The 27,146-nt window shown below is 43.0% G+C and overlaps 1 protein-coding gene across 2 annotated transcripts in view; it reads left to right on the top strand.

Moving 5' to 3' along the window:
- LOC115088282 (heat shock factor protein 2-like) overlaps nucleotides 1-27,146 on the top strand; it is a 131,973-nt gene that overhangs the window by 10,234 nt on the left and 94,593 nt on the right. For both annotated transcript variants that reach the window (XR_003855741.1, XM_029596407.1), the window contains exon 2: nucleotides 23,723-23,831. Coding sequence is in view for 1 of the 2 variants with exons in the window: in XM_029596407.1 (XP_029452267.1) it covers nucleotides 23,723-23,831 (109 nt within the window). In the remaining variant the exon portion in view is untranslated. The remainder of the gene's footprint in view (nucleotides 1-23,722; nucleotides 23,832-27,146) is intronic.

Raw genomic sequence — 27,146 nt, 5'->3', positions numbered from 1 at the left:
AGTGATAAAGGAGAAGTATGTCAGGAGTCAAGGCTGAGCAAGATATGCACTGGAACAATATATATGTTGCAAAGATGTTTCACACTGTGCTTCTCTGTTAATGAATTGCAGTTTCATTTATTTTATCTCGGAAAGTCTGTGAACTGCAAAAGCAAAACAGAGAAAGCTTACAATAGTGTAAAACTTATAGGAAAATTCCATTTGAAGAGTATAAAAAGCATTCTTGCCTGTCAATAAGGGCTCATTCTTTTGTTTGCTGTTCTGAGTAACAGAGGTCAAAAGAGGGCCCATACAATTGTGTATGTTTTGTGTTTGCCTTATTCTGCAAACTTGCATTATATTTCATCTTTTAAAAACCAAAGTGTCCTAGCATTGAGCCTCTCACCTACATCTTCTTCTTTTTTGCCCTTCTGTATACCTTCCTAATGTATACAGTTTCCTTTTTGAAATGTAGTGATCAGATTTGCACACAGTATTCAAGATGGTGTCGAGCACAAGTGATTCTATAACACAAATACCATTACCAAATCCCTGTCTAAAATTGAACACAACCATTTTACCCCAGGTAATTGGTTTAACATATGTACTGGTTATAAAAAAAAAAAAAAAAAAGGAAGATTAAAAGAAGTTTTTCCAGGCACCCAAAAGACATTATTTGGATTAAAGAGCCATTGTTTTCCAGAAATATGGAAAAGTGTAAACCATTTTTTATATACTCTAGTTTTTTGAAATGTCTCCAATTTATGCACAAATTCTGCATCACAACAATCATCTTGTATGTACTGTTGGTATAACTGACAAACATGCAGAGATCATTGAAGGAGAGTTCATCTCTCCAAGGAGACAATATTCATATCAAACATGAGGAATTTGTCTTGACTAGCATTCTCCCCCTCTCCCCCCCCCCGCACCTCCTGTGACTTGAACAAAACTACAAAGAAGTACATTAGTGCCATGTCATATGATGAATATTTTGATCAACATAGTTAAAGCAAAAGCAAATCACAAAGGAAAATTGGTTCTTACCTGCTAATTTTCATTCCTGTAGTACCACAGAACAGTCCAGACCTCCTGGGTTTTGCCTCCCTTCCAGCAGATGGAGACAGAGAAAGTTTTGCAGGCACCACCTCTTAACCTGGTGTGCCACCTGCAGCTCCTCAGTATCACTAAGTACACAAGCATAAAATAGTTAGCAAAACTTCTAATAAATCAATGCTATAATATTTCCCGGAACAAGCAGAGGAAAGAGGAAAATTCATGATTGAGAACTATAACCAAATTTGGAACCTTTCTTGTGCCATTCTTCAGAATCATCACAGAAAAAAAACAAAAACAGATCAAGCGGACTCTCCAAACCTCCTCTCCACCACCGGTCAGGATTCTGGACTGATCTGTGGTACTGCAGGTAAGAACCAATTTTCCTTTCCCAGGTCAATCCAGATTCCTGGGATGTACCAGAGCTTCCCTAACCAGGGTGGGACTTTGAGAACACTTTCACTAACATGTCCAGGGCCTGGACGCCAATCAATAGTGTCTGGCAAAGGTATGTAAAGACTTCCAAGTAGCCACCCTGAAAATCTCTTGCGGCAAAACTAGATAGCGATCTGCCTAGGAGCAGGTAGAATGAGTCCTTAACCCCTCTGAGATAGGGCAACTATGACAGATATATGTGGAACCAATAGTCTCCTTCAACCAACATTCTATCGTGGCCTTTTCATGCTTTCTGACCTTTTTTTGTACCACTCCATTAGCACAAAAAGGTGATCTGACAATGTGAAACTTAGTGACCTCTAGCTACCACAACAAAGCCCTTCTGACATTGACATCTTAACTCCATTGCATAAGGCACACCAATCTGCAGATTTGTAAAGGCCAGAAGCTCCACTGACTTGACTTTAAGTGGAGCGCTGAAACTCCCTTCGACAGAAAAGATGGAAACGTCCTCAGAGACTTCGGAATCTGAAATCTGCAAAAAGGGCTCTCTACATGACAGGGCTTGAAGTTCAGACACTCTTCTGGCTGAACAAATCACCACAAAGAAAACCACCTTCAAAGTCAGATCTTTTATGATGGCCCTCTTAGGCGCAAACAACTGCTGCACCCATCTCAAAGACTAGCCTGGAGCATAAAGCTGCTGCACAGATGCCAAGAGCAGACACCTCCAAAATCTTCTTGAGCTGCACCTCGAGCTTCCTGTCCTACGATTCCCTAAGAGCTGCTGCACCAGCTACCGGAATAGTGACTTTTTGTGACTGCAGAGACCAAAGCATCCACCTTCGGCACCCTCATGAGCTTCAGAATGTCGTCAGGCAAAGGATGAAGGCTAACCTACTAACCTTAAGGCCAGTCTCCGGAGTGCCCCACTCCCTGACCACCAGCTCTTTAATGGACCTGAGAAAGAGGAAAGTCTTGGCTAGGCCCCTCAAGCCGGTCATTTACCAGATCTACTTCCTCCAGGTCAGCCTGCTCCTGCATAACGGTTATTCCTAATTCTGCCAGGACTGGCAGGATTGGGGCCTGATTTTCCTCCCTTTGAAACAGGTGAACCACCTTGAGATCATTGCCTTCTATCATCGGGACCTTTCCCACGTCCTCTTCTGGATCCTTTTGTAATTAAGGATCAGCATTCCCAGGCCTCTTTGGTGGCCTTTGCCCCAGAAGGACCAAAGACCCTGCGAATCCTAGTGGCCCCCCGAAGCTGCACAAAATCTGGGCTTCTTTCTGGGGGAGGTTCTGCCATCCTCAGTTTAGGACAGGGCTACTCCGTGGCCTTGCGAGCCAAGAAGGCTTTGAGCAGCAACAAAACAGATTACAGCAAAAAAAGGGGAGGAACCCTTCCAGTCCTTTTTCAAAGGATCATGTTCCTTCCTGGAGAGATCAGCCGGAGAAAGCACAGGCGGGAGATCCCCTACCTCTGCTGTAGTTTGTGCTTTCACTGCGAAGGTCTTCAAAATGGTAGTCGTTCCCGCGCCCAGCGGGAATAGATCAACAGCCTCCCGTGTCGCAGCTGTAGGCCCTTCCCACCAGAGAGGCATTGGTGACAGTGGTTGACTCGAGAGCAGCGCACGGCACTCTTCCCAGATGCGACGCATCAGCAGGCATGTGGCATGACATGGCCCGACCTGACTCTGACCGTGAGGCACCCACGGGAACAGGAGAACAGCTGGGAGCCCCAACAGGAGTTCGCCGCTTAACTGGAGCCCTTCTGCCACCAACAGGGAACATAGAGAACAAGAAAAAATGCTCCCTGCCTTCTTTTTCTTTCTTTCTTTTTTTTTTTTTTAAAACTTTACGGAACAGACACAGCAAACCCAATAGCTTAACTGAAGGGTGGCAGATTCCCCCAAGACTCCTAATTGTGAGGGAACTGGACCACCAGCTTTCACCCCAGGTGTGGATCAGAGAGCAATCAAGGGTCCCCAATCCCTGCTCTAAAACCAGAAGGAATGGTCCCACTAGGACCTACCAACCTCCCAGGAGGGAATTTCTCTTATACTATCCTTTCTCTTTTCCTCTATTTCCTTTTTTTTTTTTTTCCTTTTCCTTAGGTACAGAACTGCAGGTTTTGCATCTCCTGGATGCAAAATACTGAGGAGCTGAGGCGGTGATGTGAAACTTTTTCCGTATCTATCTTCTGGAAGGGAGGCAAAACCCAGGAGTCTGGACTAATCTGAGTACGAACAGGGAATTAACTTTTCCAATTATGCCTAGTGTACCAGTTCAAGATTCATGTCTGAAGAAACAGATTGGGAGATTGTGAAAACACAGCTAGAGTTGTGGAAATTAGGCAAAACTGATAAACAACCAGGCAGATCAGTCAGAAACAAAAAAATTATGGAACCTCTCACTGTGTCTAATACAAGAAATAAGAGATCCCTCAGCGAAATTGGTACACAGCAGGTTTGAAATGAAACACTTCACATAATGCCTAGTTAATTTGTTAAACTCATTGATGCTGGAAGTTAATGATATAACAGGAGTCAAGAAGGGATTAGAAAATATGAGTCTTCTAATGACACACAGATGTAACAAGGTACATACATGGGAAAGGGTGGAAAGAAAGAAAGGACTTGAAAAATCTGGAAGAACAATCAAGGGTTTGGAAGCTGTGTCAGCCAAGAAGTATAAAATTATGCTTCTGAGGTACAAAAATCCATTTTCTTTCAATAAGCAGGCTGAACTAGCCATGTCTAAAAAGCAGTACTATTTAACAAGGATTCATGCTGTCTGTGGTAATTTTGCTGAACTTTTCACGGTTAAGTCACTAAGTCCAAAGAACTTGACCTGGAGGCTTCAATGGAATCTTGCATCCAGGTTGCTGGATTTTTCTTGTCTAAAGTCTTTATAGTTTTACACACATTCCCATTCCATCTGATACTATTATAGCACTCTGCTTGGAATAATTTTGATTCCATTTCTGATGTATCTATTTCTCATGTTATTTCAAAGATGAATTAATCTTCATTTTCTCTGAATCCCTGCCCTATTGATACTCTGAAATTGCTCAGGGATGATTTTTGTCACGTTATTGCTAAGATCGCCAATTTCTCTCTATCTTCTGGTACAATTCCCAACATCATTAAAGCAGGCATTGGTTTGGTTAGTCCTAAAGAAACAAAATGTAGATCCACTGGATCTGGTGAATTGCAGAATAATTTAATCTCTCTCATTATTAACAAAAATAAGTCAGTAATGTTGCAACTGCTATCTGATTTTATTGAAAATAACATTTTAGATCAGTACCAGTTTGATTTCAGGCAGGGATCTATGCTGACAATATTCAATTCTTTGTCCCATGTACAACTTCCTGTAAACATACATTTGATTGAGTATCACTATGCATGAACTCTGTTAAATGCTGGCTGGTCCACAGTAGGCTACAACTCTAGCACATGCTGCTGTAGTCGCATCAATACATGCCCCATCAATGTATAGGACACAAACATACAGCGGTAACGTTCCATTCCTTTTCATCCTGCGGACTAGTCCAAACAGGTGGGATGCACCCCCTAGCCAGCAGATGAAGGCAGAGACAACATTCAAGAGTTGACTTCCCTATAAAGGCCTGATGCTGCCTCAGCATGTCTCTGCCTCAGCAGATGTGCAGACAAGTGGACTGGTGCTGTAACAGTTGGATTCTTAGTAACTTATTCCTGTGATGTCTTTAGCAGCAGGAGCTGCATTCCGGTATTCCAAGAAAACAGGCCAGAGTCCTGAAAAATCCTGGTTAGAAACAACAAGCAGCCCAGGAAAACAGTAAGAGAGTCCTAAATACAGGCAAAGGGGTCCTGCATGCCCTGATGGAAGCAGAAGGCCAGGAAATATGGGTCCTGGTGGAAGTGGGCTCCCAGGTAACAGGCAAAGGGCCTAAATGACCTGGTAAACACAGACTCCCAGGACGGCAGGCATAGGATCTGATTTTCTTGGTTGAGTGGTCTCCCAGGACAGCAGGCAAAGGGCCTGAATTGTGCCTGGTGTGAGCAGGAATCGAAGAAGAAGAAGATTACAGTAGAGGTAAGGCTGAGGAAATCAGAATAACTGCTTAAATGGGAGAGTTTTGGTATGTTTTACTTAGGGCTTCCAGGACAATAAGCATAGAGCTTGATTTTCCTGGTTGAATGGGCTTCCTAGGACAGCAACCATAGGGCCTGGTTTTTCCCTGCTATGAGCAGGAATTAAAGAAATAGACAATGCCACAGGTAAGGCTGAAGAAATCAGCCTTTCTGCTTGAATGAGAGAATGTCGGTATGTTTTCCTTGAGCTATTGTACCCATTTAGCTTTGGGAGCCAGATTCAAGTAAAGATAGCGCTGCTCTGTAACTGAAATAAGACGTTCTCAGCTGTGAGGAATTCCTGTGAGGATGCTTGACCAACAGGCAGACAAGGCCAATTTAAGAGTTGCAGAAGTGCTAACCAGCAGGCTTTAGAGCTGACTGCATTTGGCCGATTACCTCTCTGGAACTCTAGTAATCTCCTGGGCTGGACTCGGATGCAGAGCTGCAGTTTATAATCCTGGAACCTGGTTGTGAGATCCAAGTTCTAGTGTGCTTTCTTATTCCAGCTCCTGGCCAGGTCTGGTTTTTAGAAGGTTCAGTACCTTGTTAATAAAATCTTAGATCCTATATAAGGTTCTAATGGAGGAAGACAGAGAACCTCTAGAAAGTCAGTGGTACCCAGTCCTGAGACAGGCTCAAAGGCCTCACTTAACTGCTGCTTGTGCCAAAAAAAAAAAAAAATTGTATGGTGGTTTTCATATAGAAAAATGTACCTATTTATATGTAAAATACAAATAGCCAAACTTCTCTCTTTTTTTGCGAGGATTCAGCCGTGATAATAACAAATAAAAATAGAAGACCAAAATACCTCTATTACTGCCACATATATTCAAGTGACATCAATAATTTTTGAATGTGATAAATGACCTCATATAGGCAATTTTTTTGTTTCTTTGTAACATGTAGCAAAGCCTTAGTATGAGTGAATATGCTGAATAGCAAGTCGTTTTTTTTCACTACCACTCAATGTATAATCATCGGTCATTAATATTTTTTTGTGTCAGTCCACCTTTGTGAAATTCTTAAATTCTTGAATGTTTTGCGATTTTTACAATTTTTTCATATTAATGGTATAATCCCAGCTACTTAGCTTGTAACAGTGAAGAAACTGCCCGACTCTGTGCCATGAGGTTTTTTTCTGCCCGACACGGTCCGTGTTTCAGTTTACACCTTCTTCATAGGGCCATCTGCAAAAGGTATATAAACGCATATGTAAAAACATTTCTTTGTGTAACATTTACCTTTGACAATCGCAGTGGTACTAACTTATGTTTTTTGTTCAGCGATGGTTCCGTGCTCCGGTAATGTGTTTCTTCAACCGGAGGAGGAACTAGCTAGGTGCCATTTTTAAAGGGATAAATTGGCCAATGAGCTACCGCCACGTAGCTCATTGGCCAATTTATATATAGTCTAGCTATTTATATGTAGTCATGAATTAGTGAAGAGTATGTATATTAAGGCAAGAAAGCCATATATTTAACTTTCTTCTTTCCCTCTGCAGGAAGGAAGCTACCTAGAGAAGGTAAAACCAAATTAAGCTGAAGATGATGGCAGACCATTATAAAAGTGGTCCCAAAAAAAAAAAAGTGTAATCAGCTTGGATGTACCTTACTTATAGCAATGGGATATAGCATACTTTTCTGGCCTTTTAGCCCACATGCAACCAAATAGTGGTCATATTCCCACAGAAAAGATAACTTCCTCAGGGTGGGACATTGGAGCAGATAAATGGGAGTTGCCTTCAGCTATGAAGCCTCTAGCTAGTGGGGCAAAGAATGAAGCTCAAGCTCAGTTTTCCTTTCTTTTCCCTGGCTGCTCTGTATGATAACTTGTGTTTCAAAACCTACGGTGAGGCTAGCATCCTTCAGTGGAGGCCATGCTGACAGTTTCTTACAGGAAAAGGATCTGCAGAGAAAGGGAGGTCTGGACATAAGGACCCAGGAGGATTCACGGCTGATGAGGCTAGAAAAGGGGAAGGTAAGCAAAGGGGGGGGGGGGGGGGTGTTTCCCTTTGGTGCACCCATCGGCACTGGTCATTTCAAGTTTGAAGAACCTCTGAGTATGTGCAGGGTCCTTTGGGTATTCCCTTGAGGGGGATTAGTGCAATCTGGGTTTTGTGGTATAGTTCCTTGTTTTTTTTTTTTCCCTCTATATGAGAATGGTAGTATGGACTGGTCCTAGTAGAGGGGAGCTTAGCAGAAGCCCCTCCCCGTTCAGGCCAGCAGAATCTCTGAGGCTCCATGGCAAAATCCCCTGGCTTTAAACACTCATGGTTGCAACCCTGATCCCCGCTGCCATGGACAGCAAGTAGATCCAGCACAGCATGTAAACTGAATTTGGCAAAATCGAAATGCAGTTAAAATAAAAAAATAAAAATAAATTTATAAGACTGTTCAAAGTATGGTTCTGCCTAGAAATAAAGTTAGGGTTTACAATTCAAAGGTATTCCTGCATATTTTCTCCAAGCTTATGAACAGATTTGGTCAAACATCTGTTCCTGGATCTCTCAAGGACAGCAGTGAGCCCCTCCCCCCCCCCCCCCCCCCCCCCCCCCCCCCCCCCCCCCCCCCCCCCCCCGGATTAGCAGGAGCACTAGATAATTGGTGTAGCAAGGAGCAAAAAACCTCCCCAATACAGGGAGGGAAACTGTCCCCTCCTTTTAAGCAAACAGCTTAGTGGTAGACTGAAGGGTAGCTCTGTCAACATTTGCAGTTTTTAGATTACATTCAGTTTTTTGGTTTTGTGTCGTGTCGTCCCCCCCCCAGTTTTTTATATGGGGAGGTCCATTGCCTTTAAGGGGGAACAGATCTTTACTGTCCTTCAGTTAGTCCATTGGCATAAACCATAAAGGCTGAGAGGAGAGGGTCAGAACCAGCAGAAACTGGATAAGGAGCCCTGATGGAGGACCAAAGCGGCCTGATCCAGGTAGATGACAAAGGCCAGCTGGCTAAAATTCCAAATATTTGGTTGCAAATTAGGTGTTCTAAGAATCAGGGACTAGTACCTGACCTGTAGTTGTTCTATGCGAACTTAGAAATCCAAGAGTGCCCAGGCTAACAGCAGTATCTTGTATCTTGCGATTGTAGGTTAGAATGAACGTACCGGAGGCCTTAATTGGGCAAGGTCTCACAGAAGGAGCTATGACCCTATGAAAGGGCAGGTGATGTGACCTCTATGAGAGGTGAATTGGGTCAGACGAGCAACTTGCTAACAAGAAAAGGGAAAGCAGGAACCGAGGCTAAGGTTTCCTGGGAGAACTGATGGCTGATAGCCAGACTTGGGAGGAGGTATCGGCTAGAAGCCCATGCAGTCCATGTACTTAGCCTGGGGGCAAGGCATGCAGGGGTTCTCCCTCATTTTAGGCAAATAATTCTTACCAAAAAGAGCATGATATTCTCTGGCCAGCCTTGGTGCTATAAGGTCTAGGCTACATAGAGAGGGATAGGTAAGGATGTACCATTAGGACCACTGATAAGGCAGAAGTGGTCCTTGTAGCATGCCTTAGAGTTTGGGGGAGCCTCTGAGAGGTAGATGTTATGAGAAATACAATACACTGGGGAAGAGTCCAGGCTCGCAGTCAGCACTTCCACTAAGGGATACTGGGAGAATGCCCTTTTGCAGGCCTTGTCCGTCTGGCCTAAATCAACATGGGTTCAGTTGAGCATTTCAACTACATTTCTTTCTGAAAACATTAGTGATGTGCAAGGCGACTGTGTGTGTGAATTCGTAAAAGCAATACAAGGAAAATGCTTCCTGTAGAATGGGAACTTGTTGCAAGGAACCGAGAAAGAAACATACCTTATCTCACTTGCAAGTTAAGATGCAATTCTTTTGAGGAGTAAAGATCGCAAGTTTTCCACTGAGGAAAGTCTCCTCAACTTGGTAAGGAGAGCTTATTGTGGAAAAGATTTACCATTTCCTTTCAAGCACTGTAGAGGAGCATCTCCTGGAAATGATGGGAATCTGTCTCCTGGGTGTTCTTGAGCAATCCTTCAACAAAATAAAAAATCACAGTGCCCAATATGCGCCCCCCCCCCCCCCCCCCTGTTTTGAAAATACTGGGACATGTCATTCAAGGGGTTTTTTTTTGTTTTGTTTTTTGTTTTTTTTTAAGAAATGCAAAATTTCAAGGTCAGAAGTGGAAGCTCTGATTATGAGATAGTCTTAAGAGCCTTAAGACTATCTCATAATCTAATGAATGCAGGAACTCAAGCGGATGGTTATATTTGGCCGCACAGGCCTGCAAGAAAAAAGTGACTTCAAAAGCAGCAAGCACATATTGGATTAAGGAAGCAATTTATGGCAGCATACATACCAGAGGCAAAGCCAAGATTCCGAGCCTAAAAGTACACATGGCATAGGCCAGGCAGCGTCCCCTGCACTAGACAGACCAGTGACCCTAGGAAAAATCTGTAGGGCAGCTACAAGGGCATCTCAGTATACACCAACAGAATATTAGAGGTAAACACTTTTAAAGGAAAAAAAGACATGGCATCTAATATGAGAATCCTAGAAGTAGGCCTAAGTAACTCCCACCCGGGATAGGAACTGCTCAGGTACATCCTACCTGTTTGACTAGTCTGCAGAACGAAAAGGAAAGTGAAATTTATACTTACCAATTAATTTCCTTTCCTTTTAGTCCTAGCAGATTAGTCCAGGACCCGCCCTGAGAAAAGTGGTTAAGAAAACAAAAAGGGGGGGGGGTGAGTGAACTTAGAGGTATAGCTATATCTATATACACACACATGCCTATGGATAGAATTTAGCAAAAAGTGGACCTTTCTTCCAGTAGAGAAATGCAGCCCAGGGAAAGGGAAGCAGAGGGTAGCCTCAGTCCATGACCTTTTGTGGTTTGGCTAAGAAAATTATTCTTGTGGAGTAATGTCCTTTTTTTCTTCTTTTGTGTTTGCAGTTCTAGGGGAACCCTACACTCAGAAGAGCCAATGGCAAGTGCAATGTTGCCCATGCAGAATGCAGTAGTCCTTATTGCAAACTTGGAATTGGTATTTGGGTTCTAGGCCTAATATCCAAGAAGTAGACTATGGTGATGGTGGTAGTTTTGACAATTGTGGAACTGAGAATTAATAATGGCTCCTGGTTGGTTTTCTAGCTTCAGCATAACATACTGAGGAACTGAGGCAGCACCAGGCCTTTTATAGGAAGTGAAGTCAGCTCTTGAATTTTGTCTCTGCCTCCATCTGCTGGCCAGGGGGCACACTCCACCTGTTTGGATTAGTCTGCTAGGACTAAAGGAAAGGAAATTAACGGGTAAGTATAAATTTCACCTTGATGCAAGCATTTCCGATGCTGTTGATGAATACATCAACAAACTCCCTCTCAACACATACTTCTTCGCATCTGAAGCAAAGCCATTCAACATAATTTCTTCAAATATCTCGAAGAACCCAGCACTATCAAAGCACAAGTTTCCTGCACTATCAAAGTCAAAGGCATTGCAGCTGGGCCCATGCTGGCAGCAGGCAGATATGCTACAGGCTGGGACTGAAGCGGCTTCACCTATACTAGCTACTTTCCCCATGGGTTGAGACTTTGAAGTTCTGAGGCAGGCAGGATTTAGGAGAATGTCTACAGATGGATGAGCGGTCCAAGGGTCAGGGCAGGCAGTGGTTAGACAAGGTGAGTGTCCAGGCAGAGGGTCAAGGCAGGTGGTGATCAATCAGTATCTGTATCCAGGTGGAGAGTCTAGGCAGTTGGTGGTCAGGTGGTGTTGGTATCCCGGCAGAGGGTCAAGGCAGGTGGCAGTCAAGCAGTGTCTGTATCCAGGCAAGCAGTCCAAATCTGCAACGAGTGATCAGTTAGAGGAGGGTAGACAGGAGGTAATTCAAAGTAGTGCAGAGGAACACAGCAGGAACTAGAACAAGATAGGGAGAAGGCAAGGAACTGGAATAAGGTAAGGAGTGCACTGCAAGGACAGGAATTAAGACTAAGGAGATCCAGAGAATAGCAATGAATAGCTAATGCAGGGAGGACCTGTTGCTGAGGCATCGGACTGGTGTGAGTCTGGCATTTAAATACCACAGCTTGGGGCGCTGTCCGCCACGAGGCATGGTGGGCGCTTCTGTCTGAAGCTCCGTTACTCCCCCATCCCATTACCTTGAATTTGCTCATATCATGCAATTTTTTCTCACAATTAATCAACTGCTTGAAACTGCTGAGAAAGCTGCTTGAACTGCTGAGAAAGCGGGGAATCGATCTTCAAAAGTTCTCCTTTACTAAAGCCGCTTCGGAGTTGCGGGCCGGAGGGGCCGATATTACTGAGAAGTATGGTGGGAGAAACAGAGGAAACAGAGGCGGAGGCCCTGATCTTGTCGCCACAAGCAGCAACTGATATCAGCTCAACTTTATCAGACTTACATGATAAGAAGATGCTACGTGAGTGGTTTATGGAGTTAAGGGCGGATATGCGCACACATAAAGAAGATTTAATGAACTCCTTTGCTGAGCTACGAGAGGAATTTCGGGCTCTCGGACAAAAAGTTGACTAAATGGAACTTCATGTAGAACAACAGGCAGAGGATATTTCACACCTCACACAAAACGTCAATGAGCATCAAACCGCTATAAACAACATAAACGACAAATTAGAAGACATCGAGAATAGATCTCGTCGTCAGAATTTAAGATTCCGAGGCATGCCCGAAACGGCTGAATTCTCCAACTGCGCTGAATCGGTGAAGGCATTCTGCTTATTTTTATTAAAGCAAAATGAATCTGATGGCACTCAAACCCCGGGCTACCAGTGCGAAGAGATTAAAATTGAAAGAGCGCACAGATCACTAGGGGGGCGCCGAGATGGGAAGCCTCGAGATATTGTTGTTAACTTTCTCAGTTTCCAACAAAAAGAATCAATTCTGCAAATTGCTCGGAAAAAGAGACTCTGGAGTTGGAACAATCTAGAGATAGCTGTGTTCCAGGATATCGCCGCTAGCACTCTAAAAAAAACGGTACGATCTTCGACCGGTGACAGAGGCCCTGCAACGCCTGGATATTCGCTATCGATGGAACTTTCCATTTTCCTTATTTCAGCGTGAAGGTATAACATACCGGCTCAAATCTGTTGGTGAAGCTAACGCCATTTTTCAGCAGGCGGGCCTCGCAATTCAGCTTCCAACATAGCAAACTGCCTCGCAATTCAGCTTCCAACATAGCAAACTGCCGCATCAAAATCTAACCCGGAGGGAGCCCGAAAATGGCGGCGGGTGGAGAGACCGAGACGCCGCATGGCAACTCGCTCACGGCAGCAGCAGGACAATTTATCTGACCAGGGTTGATTCTGAGGGACATATAATGTGAGATTCTATCTTATTTGGCTTTTACTTCATGATGCGTGTTTCTAACTATGTAAGGTTAAAATGTTTACCGCTATTAATAAGTGTAGTTGTTTACTAGTGTGAGGGATGGGGGACGCACCCACGGGTGGGGATACATGTGTGGTTATGATGGACTGAACGGGGGGGGGGGAGGGAATGCTTTTTTACCTATAGGATCTGATTATTCTTTACTTACTTGTGGGTTATCATTGCAAATTGCTCCAGGGGGGGCAATGTGTCTCTTATTAGCAATCTTTAGCTATAATGTCGGTAGGGTTTCTTAAATTATAGTTCACTTACAGTAGTTACTTATAATGATTCGTATTGTCACTTTCAATGTTAAAGGTCTCAATTCATACTGGAAGAGGCACTTATTACACAGAGAAATGCAACGGTTACATGCTTCAATTGTTCTAATCCAGGAAACACATCTTAAGAAACGCCACGAACATTTATTAACTTTCAAGGACTTCCCAAGTCGCTTCTTATCAGGAGCAAGTAAACATTCTAAATATGCTGGTACAGGGATTATGGTATCTTCCTCCCTGCTTTTTGATACACTACTTAGCATTTCAGATACTGAAGGGAGGTTTGTCCTTCTCAAAATCAAAATGGGAGGGGAAATATTTACCCTACTATCTACATATGCACCCACATCTGGTCAAGATACCTTTCTTGCTAAGGTGCAAGGATTGCTGGAGAAACATGGAGAAGGTACCCTTATTTGGGGAGGGGATTTTAATTTAACGTTGAATCACAAATTAGACAACTCTTATCAGGGTCATAGGAATACGGAAAAGCATAACCAGAAAGCAAGAACTGTCCTTCGCTCTATCATGGATGATTGGACTCTAGTAGACCCGTGGCGTCATGGACATCCGTCCTCTAGGACATACACCTATTATTCCCCTCCTCATAATTCTTATTCGCGAATAGACTTCTTCCTCATTGATAAATCCCTTATGTTGCGATTACATAATACAGATATAGAACCTATCACATGGTCTGACCATGGACCTGTTTGGATGGACTTGTGCTTTAGGGGTGGAAGGGGAGGACAGTCCTTTTGGAGGCTCAATACTTCCTTATTGCGTGATGAGAACTTTGTCAAAAATTTAGCACATCAATTACAAGATTATTATAGCCTTAATGCCCATTCCATAACATCCACTAGCACCCTGTGGGAATGTTCAAAAGCTGTAGTTCGGGGTCAGTGTATTGCAAAAGCTAGTGCATTAAAGAAAGAGTGAGAGCAGAGTAGGGTTTTATTATTGAAGGAGATAGGGGAACTTTCTAAGCAGCATTTCCAGTCCCAGTCACCAATAATTTACAAGAGGCTCTCTGAAGCGCGGCTCTGGCTGCATGCTTTAGAGGATCACCATATTGCACATTTATTAGAACTAAACAAACAGGTGTATTATGAAGGTGGGGAAAAAGCAGGCAAATTATTGGCTCGCCAATTGAAGTCCCGCACCTCACAAAGTAGCATTACAAAAATAAAAAATACAATTGGAGAGCTTATTTCTGAACCTATTGAGATCCGGAAATGCTTCACTAAGTTTTACGAAACTCTATATAGTTCGGATACAAACATACAAGTGCATGATATACAGAACTATCTGGAGGGAGTGGAACTTCCGTCATTAACAGTGGAGCAACAAGATATGCTAGACAAACCTATTACAGTAGAGGAAGTGAAAATGACTTTCAAAACTTTAAAAGCCAATAAGGCACCCGGGCTTGATGGGCTACCTGGAGAGTATTATAAAGCCCTCTCAGATACTATAGCTCCCCATTTGGTAGAATTGTTTAATTACATCAGAGATGGGGGGACCCTAACGGAACATTCTAATGTAGCGGGAATCACAGTACTGCCCATACCAGGGCAAGACCTTACTTTATGTGGGTCCTATCGCCCCATGTCATTAATCAACCAAGATTTAAAAATTTTGGCCAGAATATTGGCTATGCGTCTAAATCGCTATTTGCCATCATTAGTTCACACAGATCAGGTTGGGTTTGTCCCGCAAAGGATGGCTGCTGATAATGTGAGGAAGATAATAGATTTGGTATGGTGGGCAAAACGACAGAATATCCCTGCAGTCTTACTTTCTATAGATGCCGAAAAGGCATTTGACTTAGTTCACAGGCCTTTTCTGTTTCAAACTTTAGCTAAAATGAACTTTGGCCCCTTCTTTACACAGTGGATAACTCAGCTATATAATAGTCCTAAAGCCATGGTAAAGGTTAATGGTGGTTATGGGGATGCATTCCCGATAGGACGGGGTACGAGGCAGGGTTGCCCTCTCTCGCCCCTGCTATTCGTCTTGTTTCTGGAACCTTTTGCAACCCGTGTGCGAACCACGAGAGCTATACAGGGGATAGAGGTGGGTGACTCAACATATAAACTCTCATTATTTGCCGACGACATTATGATTACCCTATCTGATCCTTTCTACTCTTTACAAGGGGTAGAACAAGAATTGTTGTCATTCAGCAGGGCTTCAGGTTTTAAGGTGAATTTTGACAAATTTGAACTTATGAATCTTAATTTGGAGGAATTGGAGGTTACAAAAATTTCAAAACGCTTTCCCTTCCGTTGCGCCAAACAATCCTTGAAATACCTGGGAATCTACTTGAATCCAGAGGTTGATGAATTGTTTAATCTCAATTATACCCCGTTATTTAAAAAGATGGGAAGAGATTTGGACACTTGGTACAGAGGCACCTTTACCTGGCTAGGTAGAATTGCCATTGTTAAAATGAATGTCCTTCCCCGATATCTATACCTATTTTCTACTTTACCTGTTTTTTTGTCCACACATCTTCTCCGTAGGCTTCAAAAAAAGATATTTGATTTTATTTGGCGGAAAAGATCGCCCAGGGTGGCCCGTCGCATATTGTTTCAGCACAAGCTCCAAGGTGGACTTGGGGTCCCTGACCTGCAGGCCTATTACACTGCTTCTCAATTGAGAGCCATATTGGACTTGGCTAGAAGACACACCGGTAAACAATGGGTAGCTGTCGAACAATCTATATTGGGCACTATGGCGATTGGTGCTTTGCCCTGGCAACCCAGATCTACATGGCAAAAGGTACGGTGTATTCCCTGGTCCCTACAGACTACATTGAAACTTTGGTATAAATGGCAGTCTAAACTGGTAGGGAACTATTCTTACTATTATCAGACATCTATTCTTTATAATAGGGAATTTGCTATTGGTTCCCAATCACAGACCTTTCAAGCTTGGCATGATGCAGGCTTAACTACCTTGGGACATTTTTTCCAAGGGGGGAAGATATTGCCATGGCAACAACTAGTAGACAAGTATAATCTTAATCATAATATGTTTTTGGCTTATGCACAAATACGTCATTTCATCACAACTGTCGACAGCTCGGGGAGAATGAGGGGAAATAGATCCCTTTTTGAAAATTATTGTATTAATGCTGACTCCTTAACTAAAGGAATCTCAAGAATATATCAACTATTGAGCCCTGGGGGGAACATATTGCCTTTGCATGTATTGAAATGGTAACAAGATCTAGGGGAAACCTTACCGGTCAAAACATGGGTTGCTATTTATCAGAGAGCCAGTAGAGGTATCATCTCAGCCAGACTACAAGAGCATGGCTATAAATTGATTTACAGATGGCATTTTGATCCTGAAAGGTTGCATAAAATCTACCCTTCTATATCTCCTTGCTGCTGGAGAAACTGTGGTGGGATTGGTACCTACTTCCATATCTGGTGGCAGTGTCCGAAAATAGCTATTTTCTAGCAAGTGATAGCTGATTGGCTTCGGAGCTTATTTGGCTACTCTTTTCAGTGGGGGCCTGTGCATGCTTTATTAAATGCACCCCTCGCTGATCTCACCTTACACCAGCGTAAATTCTGTACCTTTGCTTTATTGGCCGCCCGTACCAGTGTTGCCAGATATTGGAAGTCTGTAACCCTTCCGCACCTCACTGAAGTGATAACAACTTTAAAGGGTTATCAGCGACTGGACTATTTGACGGCACTTCGTAATAAAAGACTGGCTTCTCATCGCAAAGTGTGGCATTTTTTCAAAGAGGAGTTAGCCTCTTGAAGGCTGTTGCTGCTCCTATTTCATCCACTACCCAGTGTGGTGGGAAACCGTTCCAAGGACGTTATTCAACTACTACTTATTTTGGACCATCTAACGACATTGATTTCTTTACCCACCGAACATGTTTTAAGGTTTGAAATAATCGAGACACGGAAATGGCTAGTACACAGCTGCCCACATCAATGCTTTGAGTACTGGAACTGCAATGGATCCGGGGAGAGGAGGGGGGTGAGGGGTTGATTAGAGGTTGTTGTGGTCCACAGGGGGGTGAAGCGTCTTGGTTATGTTAAGTTTATTTGTTACAATGAATGTTTATACCTCACTCTGTATGGTACAGTTTTGCTATTGTTCTGTATCTTGAAAATTCTAATAAAATATAAATATTAAAAAAAAAAAATACCACAGCTTGCCGACATCGAGGAGCACCGCAGCACTATTTTCCACCATGGGCCCTTTAGAGCACTGATATACGTGTGCCTAGGGAGGAGTGGCGCAGTGGTGGTGTCCCTTGCTCTATGCCTGGCTGGAGGTAAGGTGCGCTAGCTGCAGGATGGGCACAGTGGTCAGCGCAATATAACAGTATTATGCTTATAATCAGTACTGGCAAGAAACACCAAAAGAGCAGCCATGTGACATATGGAGCTAATAGCAAGCAGACTATCACAACAAAGAAAAAAGGCTGCTAAATTTATAGTGAGTCCATATATAAGGTTCATAAATACAAATAGATCAATAGAGCCAAGTATGTGCACTTCCAATTACAAAATGTGTCCCTCCCGTAAAAAGGTTTCAAACCATCCCACCAGTGCTCCACTGTGTACTCCAATAAAGATCTTTTGTTTCGCAGAAAGATAACTTCTTCAGGGGAAGCATGCATAAGACTCCATCACGTCTGTTAGCGTCCATCAGTACTTTAGTTCCACAAAGAACCAGAAGCATAATACTCCTGCTGCTTGCTAATTGTTGCAATTTCAAAAAGGCTTGATATTTTATCTGCAAAAATAAATAAAGATAAATAGTAATTATACCTCAAAAATATACAAGAAAATGACATTTTTTTAAATGGCCTGTCACACACCTGAGTGCACAGCTCAGAAATTTCTTGATCTTTTAGCAGCCCAAGGCACTGGAACTTCCAGCCTATTTATATTGACCAAATCCCACCCACCATCCAATCAGAAATTCATATCTACTTGTAAAAATACGTTCTCCACTAATTTATACATAAACATCCCACTCAGCTTCATGACTTAAACCCCCCAGTTCAGTGGTCCTTCAACAAAATATACAGCATTGTTCCTGACATTTCAGGGCAAGTGATATTTTACCACCAATTTTTCCAGACTTTGTGGTATCTTTCTTACTACGTTCAGGAACTGGTACAGTCTGCTACACATTTTTGCATAGACGTCGATAGTGTGTCCCAGTATTTACCCCAGATATTATATCATCTGGTTACAGCGGTCGTCGGTTTAGAGTTGGCCATCATAAATAGTCAAATTGTAATAGCTTGAAGAAACGTTGTTTCCATTGTTCTGCCCGTGGTGACTCCATTGAAATCCATTCTGTTAGCACCATCTGTATACCCACCAACAGTGCCTTGCCCAGAAATACTTTGTCGAACTCCACAATGGATCCTTGATACATAGTTTCTGGCATTGTCCTCCATTTTTTTAAACTATAAATACAGGATTTATGTTCTGTGATGCGAATCTTAGTGCACCATTTAGTTTGACCTATATAGATTTTTTGGCAAGGGAAAACTATAGCATACATGATCTGCATAGTATTAAAGTCAAAACGTCCACATTGGCCTATTGAGAGGCTCAGGTTGCTGGTGCTCCTCTTTTTTTTCTACGTACTTTATTGCCGCTATGCCTCATACTAAATGGAAGGTTAAGATTCGGGACTCGGGGCTAACCTCCCCTGGCTCAGGTTCTCTTTAACCTATCATTGAGGGGTTCCTGCTTCTGATACTTTAATTCCGGTAGTGCCCTTGGCGTCTGGCTCTGAGGAGCAGGCGGCCCTGTCGTCAGACTTACAGACCACCTTAAGTCCTGGAGCGCAGTTTACGCCTCCATTTCCCCTTGTGCTTCTTATTTTAGGCAATTTTTCACCACCATATAGACACTCGGGCCCTAGATTGGCGGTCTCTGGGGAGGCTTCTCCTGCATTTGTGACTGGATCAACTGCTGTTTCTGCATCCGGTCCGGAGAGCTCTGCGCTTGGAACAGACTTGCAGGTTTGCTCTCAGGTGACTGCTTCAACTCCATGGGGGAATAATGAAGATCTTGGAAAGTCGAATATTATACAGGAAAACTGAGGTATGAAGCCTAATTTTTAGCCCTGCTCTTCCAAGGCCTCCGGTAATTATCCTGGACTCAACCTTGGGCAACCCTTATGGCTTTGGAGAAATCCATATATTCCTTAGTTGACGTTACCGCTACCTTTGCTGGTCGATTTCAAGCCCTTGAATCTGAATCAGTTTTCCATATGTAAAGAATTTCAGCTTTGGAACTTCAGGTTTCTTCTTTGCAGCAAACCCAAGATTTGTTGGTTAAATCAGATTTTTCTCACTCATGAAAATTGGAGAATATAGAAAATTCCATTTGTTACTTAAATCTATGTATTTTAAATTTTCCCCAGTCAAATTTAATTTCTCCAATGGATATGCTCAAGAAATATATAACTGAGGTCTTGAAAATACCTACAGAAATTATGCCTACTTTGCTAAAGTTTATATGACAAAAGTCTTCAAATTCAAACTTATCCTATCATATTTCTGAACCAGATTTGGATCAAACTCAATTTCTGGAATCCTCTACTGATTTTACAATTTCTTGACGTGGGACTCTTTTCTTGTCTTGCGTGTTTTCCCATGATGGAGATTTGATATTAAGATCTTTTTTTTCGCCATAGACCTTTTTTTTTTTTTTTTTTTTTTTTGGGACAAGTGTGGATTTTTCTAGATATTACTCACTCCAATCAGGAACGTAGGGAAAAAGTATTTATTTTAATGCATCCTGAGGTTTTGGCTATGGGTGCTAAATTTATTCTTTGATTCCCTTATCAATGTATTCATCATGGTGTTAAACATGTATATTTTGAGCCTGCTCATTTACGTTCATATCTGGATGGTCAAACCATGGTTGAGTCTATTTGAATTTCGACTATCGGCATTTGTATTTAATGGTAGTATGAGCTGCCTCTCGTTTCATTAATTATTTTCTTTTAAGTTCTCTCCTTTTTTTTTTTTCCCTTCCATCTTGGTATTCTCTCATTTCTTTAATATTACATGAGGTGTATTGTATTGCTTAATTTTTTTTCTTCTTTATCATTGCTTGTTATCTCTCGTGTATGTTACTGCAAGTTTGTATGTAAGTTAATTTTTGAAATTTCAATAAATATAAAGTTAAAAAATTAAAAAAAAACCCGTCCACACAAAATGTAACTTGCCTTCAGTTCAGGATGTGTAAATGAATCTGAAGGCTGTTCACATTCTGACCCTGTCAGTTTCTTAATTAATTAATTAATTGATTGTATTGTAGGAGTAAAGAGAGCACAACTGCCAGTATTTTAAAACTGACACACATTTAGTAGAGGATCAGCTTTACCAGTTCTCCCAGTGTTCTCCTAGGTCCTCCCAAACCCTCTGGTTAAACAGACTAGAGCCCCCCCCCTCCCCCCTGAGTTACCCCAGGCCTCTCTAAGCTCTCACAAATGTTGGGGGTTTATTTATTTATTTATTTTTTTAACTCACACCTACTCCATAGCAGAAGTGGCTCTGTACCTGTGCGCATGTAGGTACTTGCACACCCTTCTCTTGGCCCTGCCCTGGAACGCCCATATTTCTTCCCTTGCGAGATGTGTGCACATCTGCCCGCTTTATGAAATAGGGTGGAGACACACTAGTGCTAGATGCTTGCACGTCACCCAATTTCGGCACGCGGCCAGCTTTTAAAATTTAGTTCTAAGTGTTTAACGTGCTCAGATTATGTAACAGAGTAAGACACACACTAATCCTGATGACGATGGTTGGTTGCTCATGAGTCTGCAACAATAAATCACTATTCGCAAATAAAGCCTGTTCATAGGCCCATTTATAACAGTACCTCGGGATTACCCCAATCTACATGCCATTCTTTCATTTGATGGGCTTGCCATTTATATTCTTCCCGCAACATAAGAATCTAAAAATCTGTCCTGTTGTAATATTTTCCTGTAATCTATGGGGCTGGTGACTCAAAGTGGAGCAAAGTATTTCTGTCTGAGGTATTTTTAATAAATTGTAGGAAACATCTTGCTTTCAGATTTATATACCCATATATCCAAAAATGGAAATTTTATAGTACTACTTTGTATTGAAAATTTCAAGTTCATATCTAATGAATCGAGCCATATGCAAAAAGCATGTATAGCTGTGTAAAGTATCAGTCCCAACAAATGTCATCTATAAGTCTTTTCCACAATTTGATGTGTTTCTAGTATAATGACCCATACACGTTTCCCCAAAAGTGGATACACAGAGACATGCCACTGACAGGGCTATTGTAGCCCCTATCACTGTCTCTTTATTCTGTTGAAAAAAAAAACCTACTTCTTAAAAAGAAAAAAAAGTTAGCTACCTGGGCCTTATCGCATACAAATTGTCTCCATGCATCTCTCAGTCCAGATTTTCTCAAATACTCCTCTGTAGTTTGAATGACTGCTCACTGTGGAATGTTGGTATATAGGTATATAATATCCGCAGTCACCAGCAGCCATGCTGGATCACAGGGAAAGTATTGCAACACATTTATGAAGTGAGCAGTGTCACGAATACACGACGCATAAGTAGGGAGCAAAGATCACAAAAATTTTTCAACATACTTAGACAAAGGTTCAAGTACTGTTAGATCCTAGGGTGCCCAAGAGGTGTCTGCAATGACTAGTATTTTTGAGACCATATAAAATTCTGGCCTCAATAAAGCTTGTTGATTAGGTGTTGATATACCCCAATCCAATACTTCCTTAATCTTAGTCCATGGGAGTATTTGATAAAATGTGTCAAATAACTGTCTCGGTGCTTCTGCATTATACATTTATTATTCATGAGGCAATAACACCTCCCTTAACTCAAGGACATATCACAATTAAAGAATTGTGCTGTAATTTCATACAAGATGACTTTACTAAACAGGAAAGATTATTTTAACTTGTCCCAAAGGAAGATTCCAAAGCAGTCAAATCCCTTATAACCTGTTTCTCAAAGGCTACAATCATTAAGGCATCCATCTAGACTTCCTAGTCACCAGATGTATGCTGGGCTTCATAGATGATTTATTAAAATATATTTCTATCCTCAACAGTTGAATGAATTTGTATATACAAACCCAGATTTTAAATGGGTCACCATAAAAACAAATACTTTGTAACAAGTCAAACTCACTCGATAGATGCCATGAGGAAATATTGAATACGGTATCATTTATTTATTTGATGAGTTTTATATACCGTTATTTGGTTGAGCCATCATAACGGTTTACAAAAGTGTAATGCATTAATGCTGTGATTGTGTCACATGTCTCTCTGAATTGGACATCGCTGTCTGTCAAGGTGGTTGCTGTTAAAGTTCAGGACCATCCCCTTGCAACTAGGGCATACCTTAAAAAAAAACAAAACAGCCTCCCCTTGATTTGCTTTAAGAGGGTTTGATTATTTTATATGAGGTTGATATTCAAAAGCCATTTAGACAGATAACTGAAAAGTTATTCATGTAAATGGCTAATTCGGGAACCGTCCGGAGGTGGGCAGAAGGCATTTTTGGGCAGGCTGTAGTTAGCCGCATACCTTATATTTATCCAGCTAACTTTAAGATAGCCGGGAATATTCAGTGGGGTGGCTGCACTGCTGAGTATTCCTGAAAAGTTAGCTGGATATCCAGCTAACTTAACTAGCCGCTTGGTGACTGAATATTGGTCCCTTTGCTTATAAGTAGGTTTATATGAACATTGTTTGTTATAAACGAGTGTGAGGGGGAGTGAGTGTGTTTTGGCAATATTGGATTCATTGAGTTGCCAATATATTTTTCCCCCCTCCTCTGAACTTTCCAGGATTGTTGTTGAGTGTAGAGAAGATAACTTAAGTCTGGCATCTTAAATCACTCGGCCATTCTGCTCTACATTACTAAAAGATTCCTGAGAGAATTTAGTCTGCCCTTCTTTCTCAACCCTTTCCTTGAAATGGGTTAATGGAACACTCTAGAACAGTAGTTCTCAATCCAGTCTTCGGGATCCCAGCCAGTCTGGTTTTCAGGATAACCACAATAAGTGTTTTATCAGGTAGGTTTGTGCACTTCCTCCATTGTGTACAAATCTACTTCATGCATACTTATTGCAGATAGCCTGAAATCCTGACTGGCTAGGTGTGACCTGAGGACTAGGTTGAGAATACCTGCTCTAGGAATAGGAAAGGACTAGGGTGGAATTTCCAGATATTAAGTTCAGTATTTTTTAAACATTGGCGACCGTGTTGTTAAAAGTTTAATAAAAGCCCCTGTTATCCAGAACAAGCCTGGCTCCAGCCATTCTGGATGAAAGGTGCTCTGTTGCATTTAATTCAGAATGTTACCTTGTCTACGTTTCTTCTTTGCGCTTGCTTGTGAAATTAGCACCATGTCTGAATTAGGGTGAAGGGAATCGCAGTTATACACCAGAAAATAAAAAAGGTTTGAACGTGTTGACTTTTTTTGTTTTCCTTGTTATAGAATGGCCAGAGCTTCTTGGTATTGGATGAACAGAGGTTTGCAAAAGAGATTCTGCCCAAATACTTCAAGCATAACAACATGGCCAGCTTCGTGAGACAGCTCAACATGTGTGAGTCTGGGATTCGTTTTTACCTCTGCTTCTGGGTCAACTTGAGGCAAATTATTATTTATTTTTTTTTACTTTTTTTTTTTTTGTAAACTCATTTATTTAATTAGATTTATATTTCACTTTTTGCACTTTTTTCAGCACTTCAAAGTGGTTTTATTTTTCAGTTTATAATATAGAAGTAAGTTACTCTTAATGGACTGACTGTAATATTTTCTCTGCTATAGCATTAAGTGATATCTGACAGGCCTTGTTTCTTTAGATGTGAGAACATGCATGCTGTTAACTTTTCTCCCCCCACCCCTCCCACCACCAACTTCATATAGAAGTTCTGCCTGCTAGCATACAACAAATAGTAAATGCCTGGAAAATACCTACTAATTATTAAAAGAAAAAAAAGCCATGTACAGTATTACCCTGTGCATAAGGCACTGCTTACTGTTGGTAAACTTGGGTGGTAAAAGGAACAGATTCCTGCTCAGCGCCACTTTTCAGATTTTTAAATTATATTTTATTCAGCTTTGAATCATTGCAGAACATAAGGCAAAAGAAATAATGATACAGTAAGCAAAAACAAATACAATACATCATAATTGTATACAACAAGCAAATTATTACAAGTCCACATCAAGGGAGATTAGAGAGAGAAAATAAAAAGAAAATCTAAAAACAGGAAAAAGGTAAACAAAATGGACAAAACAAGGGGGTCATTTATCAAAATGCGTTAAGGGCTTATCGCATGCGAAAAGCCCCGCTAACGCATGCGAAAACGCCTTTTAACGCATGGGATAGCACCATATCTTATGGTGCGATGCAAATTCAAAAAAGAAGAGGAGTTAGGGGCGGGAGTGGGGCTGGGTTTGCCAGTCTGCAAAGTGCTATCGCACAGACTTAACACCGATTTTTAACTACACCTTTTTCAGTAGCGTTAAGCCGTGCGATAGCTTGCGTTACGGGACGGTAAGGTTGTTAGCGCATTTCGCGATGCCTCCTGAAAGGCCTGTTTTAGTAGGTTTGAAGCTCCTGGCGCACCAGCCTGGGGGAAGGGGGGGAGAGAGAGAGACTAGCCATAATGTCCTCTCCCTAGATAGGTATTTGTATCCCTATGGGAGGCCCACCTATCTAGTGAGTGGACCCTCCTGGTCTCTCCCCCCCCCCTCCCTCTCCATCTCTCCCTCTCCCCCTCTCTCTCTCCCTCTCCCCTGATGGAAGCATGCCGTAGGCATTTGGTCACCTTACTTGAATTCCCTCTGCGCCAGTTGTGCGGGGGGGGGGGGGGGAGAGGGAGCCCCTTCACAAGTCAAGTTGAGGAGGGCTTCATGGTCCTTGGGGGGGGGGGGGACCCAGGCGCGCAGCTCCTCTCTGGTGGAGGGGGGGCTCAGTTGTCCCGAGGCTCCAGTGATCTGACCCCCCCCCCCCCCCCGTCTCCTACAGTTTCTCCTCAGGAAGAGGGGACCGCTGGGTTGCGTCACAGCAGCCCAGGAAGACCCGAGGGGGTTCTCTTCCGAATTTGTCCTTCCGCTACACAAGGCTTTTCTCACTAGGGAAACGTAGGTTTAAGGACAGCCCTTCTGACCCCGCCAAGCGGTCATGTTCGAAGCCTGCAGACTCGCGGCCGCGGCACCTCCGTGACAGGCATCTGGATGCAGAACCCAGGGAATTGAACGAGTCTTCTCCTGTGGCAGATCTGGATGCAGACCCTGAGGAGGAGCAGCCCCTGAACCCAGATGATCGTCAGGAAGATCCGGGGACCGCTGGTGGACCGGAGGCGGAGGGTGACGACCCATGAGTGGTCCGTCTTTTTAAGAGGGAAGAATTACGGCCCCTTATTCCTCAAGTGCTTGAGGAATTGGGGGTGAAGCTTACTCTGGAGGAGTCGGATAATGATGGGGGTTAATCTGGTGTTAGAGGGCTTACGGACACCTTCCAACGCTTTTCCCATTCCTAAGAAAATCCAGCCGGGAGTGGGATTCCCCGTTCTCTGGTTTGAAGGTGGGGAAAGTGATGGTGAAGCTTTACCCTTTGCTACAGGATCATTTGGATGCTCTCAAAACCCTGAAGGTGGATGTTGCCACCTCAGCCGTCACCAAGAAGACCATAATTCCGGTGGCAGTGGCAGCTGCTCTGAAGGATGTTCAGGAACGTAAGCTAGAAGTGCAGCTCAAGCGGGTTTTTTATGTCTGCTCTGGGGCTCTGAGCTGTGGTTTGTGCCAGTCTGATGCAGCGAGCCCGTTTATGTTGGATTCAGAAGACGCAGGAGCAATCTTCCTGAGGAACGTTATCTCCCAGTCCAGGCGGCCCGTTTAGAGGCGGGTGTTGCTGACCTTATGTAGCCAATGCCTTGTTTGATCTGGTACGTACCACAGTGCGGAGCATGTTTTTGGTGGTAGCGGCAAGACAATTATTGTGGCAGTTCAATTGGTCGGTGGATCTGTCATCCAAATTGCAGCTGAGTAACCTTCCTTTCAAAGGCCAGCTCTTGTTCAGGGAGGACCTCGATCAGCTTATGAAATCCTTGGGTGAGACCAAGGGCAACAGGCTGCTGGAAGATAAGAAGACAGTACGGAAGCAGTTTTCTTCTTGTCCCCGGTTGCGGGAGCCTAGGTGCTTTTGCTCTGGCAAAGGATCAGGTACCTCAGCGATGCGACAGTCCTCGAGCAGACAGCAGTCCTTTCGAAGCTCAGGAAAGTCTTCTCAAGGCAGGTCTGCTCAGGGAGCAGGCGGACTCAAGTCTGCCCAATGAGGTCAGGCTGGTCTACTCCTCACCTTTTGCGATCGGAGGCAGGCTGTCTCTCTCTTACGAGGAGTGGACCAAGATCACCTCTGCCCAGTGGCTTTGAGGTTGTCGAGGAAGGTTACATCTTAGAGTTTTCTCACCCTCTCAGGTCGGTCTTTCTGGAGTCGTATTGTCTTTCCCAAAGAAAACGGGTGGCGATAGAGGAAATGCTGCAGAGGTTGTTGAGTTTAGAGGCTGTGTTCCCAGTTCCGGTTTCAGAACATGGACAGGGCAGGTACTCCATTTATTTCGTGGTCCCAAAGAAGGAGGGCACTTTTCGTCCCATCTTGGACCTGCAGCAGGTAAACCGGAATTTGAGAATACTGCGATTCCGAATGGAGACTTTGCGAACTGTGATCACAGCGGTCCGCAAAGGAGAGTTTTGGTGTCCTTGGATCTCACTGAGGCTTACCTGCACATCCCCATTCGCCGGGACCATCAGAAGTTCCTCCGGTTCAAGGTGCTGATCAGCATTTTCACTTCCAGGCCCTTCCCTTCGGCCTTGCCACAGCCCCTCGCACCTTCACAAACATGATGGTAGT

This window comes from Rhinatrema bivittatum, chromosome 3, assembly GCF_901001135.1.
Source record: "Rhinatrema bivittatum chromosome 3, aRhiBiv1.1, whole genome shotgun sequence".
NCBI classification, from domain to species: domain Eukaryota; kingdom Metazoa; phylum Chordata; class Amphibia; order Gymnophiona; family Rhinatrematidae; genus Rhinatrema; species Rhinatrema bivittatum.
The sequence above is the reverse complement of the archived record's forward strand: the minus strand, read 5'-3'. Positions and strand labels throughout refer to the sequence as shown.